Source organism: Bos mutus, chromosome 12 (assembly GCF_027580195.1).
Source record: "Bos mutus isolate GX-2022 chromosome 12, NWIPB_WYAK_1.1, whole genome shotgun sequence".
Taxonomy (NCBI): domain Eukaryota; kingdom Metazoa; phylum Chordata; class Mammalia; order Artiodactyla; family Bovidae; genus Bos; species Bos mutus.
In genome coordinates, this window is record NC_091628.1 from 80,252,856 (window position 1) to 80,265,220 (window position 12,365).

At 39.8% G+C, this 12,365-nt stretch overlaps 1 protein-coding gene across 4 annotated transcripts in view; it reads right to left on the reverse strand.

Moving 5' to 3' along the window:
- PCCA (propionyl-CoA carboxylase subunit alpha) overlaps positions 1-12,365 on the reverse strand; it is a 360,537-nt gene that overhangs the window by 143,700 nt on the left and 204,472 nt on the right. For all 4 annotated transcript variants that reach the window (XM_005899258.3, XM_005899256.3, XM_070380776.1 and 1 more), the window contains exon 18: positions 5,602-5,710. In XM_005899258.3, the coding sequence (XP_005899320.1) occupies positions 5,602-5,710 (109 nt within the window). The remainder of the gene's footprint in view (positions 1-5,601; positions 5,711-12,365) is intronic.

A 12,365-nucleotide genomic window follows, 5' to 3' on the forward strand; every position in this document is an offset into this window, starting at 1 on the left:
GGAAACTATTTTCTGTACTAGTTTCTCCTCCAATCATTAGCAGATAGTGAAACCAAGTACTATACTAAACCACAATGCCAACAAGATCATTTCATCTTCGAATAACATGAAGCGATTGTTCAACCCAACTTTTAATGATTCACTTCTGTCAAGAAAAGTGTTTAGGAAAAGAAGGATTACAAAGCAAAATAATTCCATATTAAGACAGTAAGTATTTATGCAAAAGCTTAATTTGCCTTATTAGACAAAGCAAAACTGTTATATGTCTCTGACATTAACTTTACTCTCTTGCTAAAATGCAATATCTTTTTACTATCCAAATAGTAGGGGCACATATTATTAAATTTTTTTCCAGGTCATAAATGATGAAAGAATACCATCCATGGAGAAACTAGGAAAATAAGATCAGCAGCCAAAACAAGCAGAACAAAGGAAGTGCTGCAGGCTACTGGGTTTGGAGGCAAAACAGTTCCGTGACGGAGCCACACACAGCCACACCTGGAGGCCAGCTCCGGTCTCCATTCCCCAGGCCATAGTGAATGTGAAGTGAAAACATAGTGAAAACACGACTGTGAAGCCAAAATGGGAAGAGGCAACCAGCTTACATCAACTCTGGTGTCAGGGACCTCTTCAGCAAATAAGCCAACACAGTTTCAATTCACTTTGCCTAAACAAGATTATGCTTTGTCTAAAAGACTGGTATAAATGTTATAGGTCTTTGCTGCTAGGGTGGTAGCAACTTTACAATAAATGGGTCTGTTTAATAAATGGTAAGTGCAATAGAAACTCAGCAAAAATAATGTTATTTCGATAGTATGTCCACAATTATCTACATAACCAAAATTTTGGCTTACATATTTCATAAACATAATTTTTTTTCCAACTTCTAAAGGGTAATGGGAGAGTTACTCACTCAGTCATGTCTAACTCTTTGAGACCCTATGGACTGTACTGCACCAGGCTCTTTTGTCCATGGGATTCTCCAGCCAAGAATACTGGAGTGGTTTGCCATGCCCTCCTCCAGGGGATCTTTCTGACCCAGGGATCGAACCTGGATCTCTTGCATTACAGGCAGATTCTTTACCATCTGAGCCACCAGGGAAGTCCAAAGGGTAGTGAATTCAATAGCAATATAACAGGAGGAGGAGTCTAGGAAGATGACAGAACAGGTAGAAAGCACCAAGAGTCTGTCTCCCCACCTAGACAACAATCACACTGGCAGAATCTGTCTAACAGAACTGAGAGTTCCCCACTTTGTAACTTTCAGAAGGCGGCTCAGGTGGTAAATCGTGATAACTTCTGGTCAACTTCAGCTTTAGTACAGCAGCAGCTCCCCATCCTCCTACCCTCAAGCTGCCTGGCATGCAACTGTGGGTGTGTTCACTGGAGTAGCTTGCACACAGCTTATGGAAGCCCGGGTGGGCAAAAACGGACCCTATCCTTGAAATATTGAGGATCTGAGCTCTGAACTGGTAACTGCTGCTTCTGACCACAGAGGAGCAGACAGAGAAGCGGGCAGCCATTGTTACTGTACCTCCAGCATTGCTGCAAACTCCTCCTCCTCTGGCTGGAATGACTTCCAGGAGATTTAAAAGTACAGTGTATCCCTAACCGCCACCCCCCTTCATTTTTTTCTTTTTTCCCCTTTTCAAGAGCTAGGCCTTAAAGGCTAAAATGTTCTAAAACAACTGCATATACAAGGAAAACTGGCAAGTGACTGCACATGCCCAGGGAAAGTCTAAGAAAGGACCTCAGAAGAACTTAAGTTTACATCTCGGCCTGATCCTTGGCACAGAGACAGTCTGCAACCATCAAAACAGCAAAATGACAAAGACAATAATGAAAACCACTAAACCTTGGGGAAGAAGAAGAATCTGATTTTCAAAGTCATCACATTATTAAATTAGATTAAAATGTTCAATGCTCAACCCAAAAATCGGAAGTCATACAAATAAACAGGCAAGTATGGCCAACTCAAAGCGGAAAAAAAGATCAACAGATTTATCCCTGAAAAAGACCTAATGGCAGATATAATAGAAAAAGACTTTAAAACAACTGTCTTAAAGATGCTAAACGAACTAAAGGAGGAAAAAGTCAAGAAAACAATGTGTAAGCAAAATAAAAATATCAATAAAAAGACAGAAAACCTAAAAAGAAATGAAAAAGAAATTCTGGAGCTGAAAATTACAATAATTGAAATGAAAAACTCACTCGGGTAATTCAAAGGTGGATCTGAGCAGTCAAAAGGAAAAAAACCAGTCAATATGAAGATAGGACAATAGAATTATCAAGTCTGAAGAATAGAAAGAAAAAAGATGGTTTAAGAAAAGTGAACAGAACCTACGGGTCCTGTGCAGACACCACCAAGTAGACCAACATACACATCGTGAGAGTCCCGGAAGGAGAGAAAGGGGCAAAGAGAATATCTGAAAAACAGTGACCGAAAACACCCCAACCTTGATGACAGACATGAACATACACATTCAAAAAGCTCAACAAACTCCAAAGATGAACTCAAAGACCCAAGTCAAACTTTCAAGCGCTGACAACAAAATCTTGAAAGAGAGGGACGAATCTTCAAGTGAAAATAAGATTATCAGCAGATTTCTCATCAGAAGCTCTGGAGGCCAAAGAGATTGGGCTGATATATTCAAAGTGCTAAAAGAAAAAAAAAAATTTGTCAACCAGAATTCTACATCCAGGAAAAATATTCTTCAAAGGTGAGGGAGCAGTTCATATCTTCCCAGATAAAACAAAAGCTGAGGGAGTCATTTTTTTGCCCTGCAAAAAAAATGCTAACAGAAGTCCAGCAGAGTGGAATGGAGACACTAGACGGTACCAAGAAGCCACGTGAAGAGATAAACATCTCAGTAAAGGGAAATATATGGACAATCCTAAGAGCTAGTATTATTGCAACAATGCTTGTAACTTCACTTTTTTGTTCTCTACATGATTTAAGGGCCTAATACATTTAAAAATTACTAGAGTGAAAGCTAGTATCATTTTAACTTTTCCAATAAGCCAACTCAGAAAAGACCCTGATGATGGGAAAGATAGAAGGCAGAAGGAGAAGGGGATGACAGAGGACAAGATGGTTGGATGGCATCACCAACTCAGTAAATAGACTTGAGTTTGAGCAAGCTCTGTGAGATGTGAAAGACAGGGAAGCCTGGAATGTTGCAGTCCAATGGGTCACAGAGAGTCGAACACGAAGAATCGACTGAACAATATCATTTAAAAATTACTAGAGTGGAAAGAAAAATTACTAGAGTGAAAGCTACTATCATTTTATCTTTGTTTTGCAATTCCATGCTTTGTTTTCTATATAATTTAAGAGACTAACGCATTTAAAATAATTATTGGTTTATAGTTTTGGACCTAGACTGTATAAGGGTGTAATTCTCTGATGTTAACACCTGCACCCAGGCAATCACCTGACCTTTATTCTGTCTTTTATACTTCTGTTCTTTCTATAAATTTCCAATAAAGGAAATTATACATTGTATAGTCTTCTTTAACTGGTTTCTTTCTCTTAGCATAATTTTCTTTTTAGGGTTATGCATGTAGATTCATGTATCAATACCACATTTCTTTTTATTGCTAAGTAGTATTCCATCATAAAGACGTACCACATTTATTTACCCACTCTCCACTTGATATTAGAAAAATGCAAATCAATGCAAATCAACTACAATCAGGTACCACACCTCACTCCGGTCAGAATGGCCATCATTAAAAAAAATCTATAAATGACAAATGCTGAAAAGGAAGTGATGAAAACATAACCCTTCCACATTCTTGTTGGGAATGTGTAAGTTGGTACAGCTACATGGAAAACAGCATGGAAGTTCCAGAAAGAACTAAAAATAGAACTACCATGTGATCCAGCAATCCCACTCCTGGCATATATCCAGACAAAACTATAATTCAAAAAGATACATGCACCCCTGAGTTCACAGTAACACTGTTCACAATCAACAGCATGTGGAAGCAACCTAAATGTCCATGGACAGATGAATGGATCAAGATGTGGTGCATACACACACACACACAGACACACACACACACACACACAGACACACACACACACACATACACAGATACACGCACACACACACAGACACACACACAGACACACACACACACTGGACTATTACTCAGCCATAAAAAAGAATGAAATAATGCCATCTGCAGCAACATAAATGCAACTAGAGATTATCCTAAATAAATCAGAATGAGAAACGCAAATACCATATAATATCACTTATATATGAACCTATCTAATGAGACAGAAACAGACTCAAACACAGAGTACAGACTTGTGGTTGCCAAGGGGGAAGGGACTGAGGGAGGGAAGGAGTGGGAGGCTGGGGGTAGGTTAGCAGGTGTCAGCTTTTATACACAGGATGGATAAACAACAAGGTCCTACTGTATAGCACATGGAAATATATTCAATATTCTATAATGGAAAAGAACAGTTAAAAAGAATGATATATATGTATATGTGTGTAATATGTATAACTAAATCACTCTGTTGTACCACAGAAATTATCACAACATTGTAAATCGACTAAACTTGAATAAAAAAATAACAAAAAAAACGTTTTCTCACTAAAACAACATTAGCCATAAATATACACCGTAAGCCCAATTTTGTTTTCCTTCTACCTAATTCTTCAGGGGTAACCTCAATTTCTGATCTGTGCCCTTCAGACCTGCTCGGTCACCTGTCATCTTTTTTCTTTTATTTTAATCATTATCCTTCCTCTTGAAAATGAAAGTGAAGCTGCTCAGTCGTGTCCAACTCTTCGCGGTCCCATGGACTATATACATTTCATGGAATTCTCCAGGCCAGAATACTGGATTTGGTAGCCTCTCCCTTCTCCAGGGGATCTTCCCAACCTAGGGATCAAACCCAGGTCTCCCGCATTACAGGTGGATTCTTTACCAGCTGATCCACAAGGGAAGCCCAAGAGTACTGGAGTGGGTATCCTATCCCTTCTCCAGCACATCTTCCTGACCCAAGAATCGAACCAGGGTCTCCTGCATCAGAGGCAGCTTCTTTACCAACTGAGCTACCAGGGAAGCCCCTTCCTCTTGAGGAAAAGCAAAAAGAAAAGGAGCTGATATAACACAATTTTACTACCCATTTCACTCCAACAAGTAATGGATAGTACTTGCTAATAATGCAGGATTACTCTAGGAGGTACACAGACATTCATAATAAATAATCCTGTCACTCAGAAGCATGAATGGCACAATGATTTTGTTTTATTTGCCCTGGTATAAAGCAGGTTTTCCCTTTTGCTTATTAGATTATTAGGAAGCAAAAAGGTACACTTAGGGTTCACAAATAACTAACTCAATCTGCTGTTAATTCTTTCTTGTTTCTTATACACATACTTTTAACTGTTCAGATTATTTCCTATGTTTTAGTACTATCCCCCTTCTCAATACATTTTTCAAAATTAACAGAGTAAGAAAACAGAAGTAATAAATACAAACTATTTGAACGGATTTCCTATAAGATTTCAGAGTGCCTTCCTCAATGTTGCCCAAGTTTCTCTGCTCATTTATTCTGTTTTAAATGGTTTCACATACCTTGAACTTTCATGGTCTTGAAAATGCTGTGCTCTTAATTGGGATGCCACAAACAAGGATGACGCTACTGCCAGGAACTGGTTTCTCTCAGTCTCTGTTAACTGGTGTCCTGAGGGAAATCAATCACGTACATAATGTTAACATCTTTCCTTCTATATTACAGAACTATTAGTCATTCAAACAAGCATTTTATCAAACGTCTATTATGGAGCTAGTATGGTACCAGGGACTAGGTTGTGCCAAGGGAAAGGAGGGAGCAAGATTATTTAAATAAAACAACAACCCCTGCTCACCACAAGCTTATAGTCTAATTTGGGAAAGAAGATGTTAAACAGATGCACAGAACAGAACAATTACCAAAAACAAAACAAAACAAAACAAACTATCAACATAGATCTCTAGGAAAACCTTAGGGCTCCTCACAGCTGCTTCCCTTTATCAATCTCTACCCCAATTTTACTTCTAAGGAGAGAGAAGATAAAAGTGAGGAAAAGGCGTGTTGTTGGTCAAGGACAGTGACCGGGCCATGTTTTCTAATGTGAGGAATGAAAAGAAAAGAAGTACATGACTGTCTTGGCTCTAAAATCCCAGTCAGGGTTCGAATCCCAATTAACCAACCAACCAACCAACCAATTTCTCTCTCCCTCTTGAATTCACTCTTCTTACCATCATACAGCTGGACCTGGGGGCAGAGGCCTCACCTGACAACCGGGGGAAGACGCCCCGGTCTGGCTGAGTGTGGCTCATGGGGGAATCTGCTCTATGCGCAGAAATTCCTCAAGACGTGTGAGAGTCAAGGCAGGATCGGCTGCTCCAGGGTCTGCCGGGGCTAACACACCCCCGTGAGCTCTGTAACCTCACCGCAATGTCTAACACTATTTATTTACCACGGTGCTATACAAAGATGATGGACTTCACAGATGCTGCAGCACAGCCAATCTGAGTGCTGGGTCATCTGCACTAAGATGCCATTTGTACAATTCAAAACAGAAAAAAAACGATCAGGTAGTTATTTAAATTTATCAGAAAGAAGTGAAGCAATTTCAACATTAGGTCTTAAGAAAGTATTCAAAATATAAATGAGACTAAAACTATTCACAATTAGAGTATAACGACCTGATAATCCATTCCTCTTTGAGACAAACTTAGAAGCTCCATAATGTGAGATCTATCAGAACCCTCAATGGCTTAATAAACCACATTCCTACAGGCTTTGAAAAGTTCCTAATCATACCCAACCCTTCAGCAGTGATGGAAACATTCTACTTTGATTCTATCAAACTACCCTAAGTGAGGATTACAGAAATTTTGCTTAGTCTTCTCAAAAACATACCATCTACAAGAGCAGTTCTCAAAGTATGGCCTGGGGACGACAGGGAGTCCCCAAGAACCCTTTGGGGGTCTGCAAGGTCAAAACTATTTTCATAATAATGCTAGGATTTCTGTTTGTTCCCCCTTCTTGTTTTCTCAGGAGTATATAGTGGAGGTTCCCTGACCTAGACATACTATGTGTGATGGTATCATTCCTCTGATGTCAACATATAATGGATTTATTAGTGTTACTTTGAAAATGAATTAATAATTATTTTTAAAGCTCCTAAGTTTTAATTTAAAATATGGAATTCTCCAGGCAAGAATACTGGAGTGGGTTGCCATTTCCTTCTCCAGGGGGATCTGCCTGACCCAGGGATCAAACCCACGTCTCTTGCATCTCCTGTATTGGCAGGTCGGTTCCTTACCACCAGTGCCACCAGGGAAGCCCAATTTACAACATAGCAAATATATAACCACAAAGGCTCTTTGGAGTATGAAGAGGACCTTCTTCTCAAACCTCACTGTGCATCAGAATCACCTGGATTAAAGCTCAGATTCCCATGCTCTACCTGGGGAGCATGATTGGTAGTTAGCCTGAGGTGGGGCCCAGTAATCTTTATTTCTATTAATAACAAGCTCCAGAGTGATGCTGAAGTTACATGTCTCCTGATCTCATTTGAATAGAAGCTGTTTTCGACTCATCTTTATCAAACTGTGTAATACAAACCACTTAGTAATAGCTCATGAAACCAGTTTGTGGGTCAGACCAGCAATAAAACTTATGAGAGCACTTTGCTCACACTATTATCCAGAGTGTGTGTATCCTAAGTCATGATGTAAAATACATTTATTACAGTGGTTCACAAAGTAGACTCTTCTCTAGACACATCTGCACGTCATATATCACCACCAACAGAGTGGGAAAAAAAGGCAAAACAAGGTATCCTTAAGCTTTTAAATCACTTGTGTAGTAAGCCTCGTGAATCTAACTGGAATTATATAAAATTTGCGTACTAATCTGAGAAAGACCAGCACTCATAAATGCTGAATCTCCCAAACAATAACTGAGTTTTCCCCATGTGTTCAGACTGCACTTTTTGTTTCTTGACAAGATTTTACAGTTGTCTTCATAAAGGTTCTATCTTCACTATTACATTTTCTCTATAGTCTTACAAGATACTATAGTTAATATGAAAAGATCTGGGTTTTTTTTTCCATTTGCCTTTCAAGCTAGCTTCCCTGCAGTAACCTGTGTTTCACTTGGTCTAATAAATTACCAGCTGCACTGACTCAGGCAATATTGAGAAAGGAGGTTCCCAAGTAAAAATCGAATTCCATCACATCTCATAGGCAAACTGATATAATGCATAACAACTTTAACCCTTTTATTGATAGCAGAACAGATTTTCAAATTTTGCCAGTGATAAATATGCAATAAATTTGGTATAAGAGTGCTAAAAACTTCTTGACTTCTGCTACTCAATCTGTTTCTACAGTTTTTTAAAGAACCTCAAGTAATTTTAATAGAGAAGGGCTACGAAGATCGTCAACTCCATCCTCAGTGCAGTGCGGTGTCTCTTCTCCTGCGGTGTGGGACAGATGGTTATATATGACCCACAGAACTCCTCCAATACAGGAGAATGAAGACTTCTTACAAGGATTTCTGAATCATTAGCCAGTTCTTATACTGAGTGAGACTGCTTCTTTGTGACTTCCACCCATAGATCTGGCCTTTCCAATCTAACATTGAATAATTCTATTCCCTCCTCCGCTTGTACATCACCAATCTAGACTGCAGTTAGACATCCTGTACCACGCTTAGTCGCTCAGTCATGTCCAACTCTGCAACCCCACAGACAGCAGCCCACCAGGGTCCTCTCCATGGGGATTCTCCAGGCAAAAGTACTGGAGTGGTTGCCATGCCCTCCTCCACGGGATCTTCCCAAATCAGGGATCGAACCCAGGTCTCCAGCACTGCAGGCAGATTCTTTACTATGTGAGCCACCCGGGAAGCCCTTAGACATCCTAAAACATTAAATAAATGTCCTGACCACTCTTGAGGTACTCTGGCCATGTCAAAAGAGGGGTATTCAGGTCCAGAAAGACAATGTATCAGAGATACTATCATAAACAAGAATATTTTATCCTTTACATTATACTTCTTATAGAGGCATTGCAATATGTTTTAATATATGGAAGCCAATTTTGCTCTTTATTTTTCACATAATCTTGGCTAGTCTCAGAAATCTATGATTACATACAAGCTTTAAACATGATTTATGTAGTAAACCTTGTGAATCTAACTGGAACTACATAAAATCTGTGTATTAATCTGAGAAAGACCAGTTCCCAAAAATGCCAAGTCTCCCAAACAATAACTGATTTTTTTACCCATCTGTTCGGATTCTGTTCTTGTTCCTTGACAAGATTTTACAGTTACAACTATCTTCACAAAGGTTCTATGTCTTCCCCATTTCATTTTCTCTACAGTCTTACAAGATACTATGGTTAATATGAAAAGGTTTGGTTTTTTTCTATTTTCATATCAACCTAGCTTACACACAAGTCACTGACTTGGCATACTTTCTTGTTGTACTCAGCCACCTTGCCAAATTCGCTTTTTAAGTCTAGAAGTTTTTATTAATAAAACTAGGATCTCCTGGGTTTTCTAGGAATATAATAATACCTGGGGGAAAAAAGTCTCTTTCAAAAAATATTTATACTACTTCCTTTTTTTCTTTTTTATCCTTTATAACAGTGTTTAATAATAATAGTAATTTTATAGTTGACCTCATTTCATTCTTGATTTTAAGGGAAATGATTTCAGCATTTCATCATGTAAAATGATGCTTTTTATTAGTTTTCATTAAGCAGCCTTTTAATCAAATTTAATTGGCTTACTTTTACTTTTATTAGAAATGCGTTATTAGAAAGAGTTTCTTTACCAAGTGGCTACTGAATATATCAAATATCTTTCTAACACCTGTTTTTTGGTAAGCATCAGGAGTTTGCAAAGAGTCAGACACAACTGAGCAACAAACTTTCTTAACCTTCTGGGGGATAACTTCAAAGCCGTGAGCCCTCAAATACGTCAACGCTCTCCACTCCAGTGGTTACTGTAGGTCAAGCCCCTGGTGCAGCACCTCGTTGAGGGCCTCTGTGAAGCCCCTGCTATTACCCGCCCACCTAGCTTTAAGAAGCCTCATCTGTGTTCTCCTAAGTGGTTTTCTTCCAACCGTTTGTGGTTGACACTTTCCTGGGGGTTCCATTTTAAGGCAGTGTGTATGAGAAAGTGCTGACAGGTGTCCTGACCCTGAGCCATGCGTGCTCTACATGTGGGCTGCGGCTTGGCCAACCCCTGGCCTCATGGGTAGGGTAGTCTGGGGGTCATTTTGTTTGGGGGGAATCTTTGGGTAATCCCTTTAAGGGTTGGTTAGATTACTCAGGGGTTTCCCTAGTGGCTCAGCAGTAAAGAATCCTCCTGCCAAGAGGGACACTTGGGTGTCCAGGGTTCCATCTCTGGGTGGAGAAGATCCCCTGGAGGAGGCACGACAACCCACTCCAGTATTCTTGCCTGGAGAATTCCATGGACAGAGGGGCCTGGCGGGCTGCGGTCCATGAGATCGCAAAGAATTGGACATGATTTAGCAACTAAACAGCAGTAAGATTTCTCTGGGATATTCTACTATTGTGCCTGTAGCTATTTGCCTGCCAGCACTCTGGGAACCAAGTGGAGAACAGGGCTGGGGAGAGAAGGAATCACCACATTATGTCCACTTTCACTTGATCCTCTACCTTCTCTGCCCGACGTCCCTCAGGGCATGTCCCTCAGAGTCGTGTCAGACTCTTTGCAACCCTATGGACTGTTGCCCGCCAGGCTCCTCTGTCCATGGATTCTCCAGGCAAGAACACTGGAGTGGGCTGCCATCTCCTTCTCCGGGGGATCTTCCTGACCCAGGGATCAAACCCATGCCTCTATGTCTCCTGCACTGGGAGACGGATTCTTTATCACTAGTGCCACCTAGGAAGCCCTCATTGTTTTCCACCGCGAAGAACCTCAAAGCCTTTGCCAGGGCGGAGAAGACAGTCACCCTGTCACAGAGAAACAGCCGATGCCCGCAGGTCTAAAACTGAGGACTGCCTGTCCTCAGGGATTCTTCTAGGCTCTTCCTCTCTGGCTGCGGAAATCCTCTTCCTTTGTATGCAGATGGCTCTGTGTGCTTGTGATCATCAGGTCAAAGTGTAGGCAGTGGTTTGCCCGCAAAAGTTTAATAACCAGTTGGGATGTGGGAAGGAAAAGAGCCCCAGTGAAAAGCACGTGCTAATTCCCTAACTGTAAATACCTTCTCCAAGGCTTATTTCAAACCACCAACATCGCATCAAAGAAGGAAGATCAGGAAGAGATACATGCAGAGTCTCTCCTGAGGCAGTATTGTGGCCCCAGCACCTGCAGAATAGAGTCCTCAGAGAGAGCATTTAACATTCTACACTCCCTATCCCTTGAAGCCATCCTGGACTCCCCAGATCACAACTGGTTTCTTTTTTCTCCGCTCTAAGACACTCAGCTTATATCTTCACCTTAGTGCTCCTTCTATTCTGTCCTGTAGTGTAGTTAGTTCTTTACTGGTCTATTTCCCTAATGATAGAACCACACTAAGGATGAGGAAAATACACTATTTCTCTTTGATTTTCTTCTACTGCATATACCAATTATTTGTTGAATGATTTTAATGACTGAATTTTTAAAGGCAACACTTCAGTCATGTATTTAACACTTTTAAAGGTACAGAAATACATGATTAAATTCAGAGGGAAAAAAAGAGAAGTATAATTTAATGGTAGACTTCTTGGGTTGAATCAAAGTTTTCTAAACATTCTGCAACTTTTCAGAAGAGAAAGATAATTCTAATAATTTCTAATAGAAATCATATATCTAATAATTTGATAGGGATAATAATTCTAATAATTAGATATCTAAAGATATCTAATAATTTGATAGGGCTGGTGGTTCAAGTGCAGCAAGGCAGCAGAGAAATAAGTCCGAAATTGCCATTTTAGGCTAAATGAAATATTTCTTAAAGTATCTTCTTCTTCATTTTCCCTTTATTTCAAAGTCAAAGTATCTACTCCTCCATTTTCCATTTACTTTTCAGAATCAAAGGAAAATACCTTTTCAACATCAACATCTAATAAGTTGACATGACGAACAAATTCTGTGTATTCTATTTTTAAATTTTAGACACAATCTTTTCAAAGTTCAGCCTGAGTGTCTTTAGTAACACTGTCCTAGTCTACAAATAAACTTGGGATAATAAACATATATAATAGAAAATTTTAATGCAGTCATAAAACAGGCACTAGCCTATGAACAGCATCTGGGGTAGCTGGACAGATGGGAAGCAGATGGGTAATCCCAAAGGGGCAAAATGACCCAGCCTCAAACATATGGA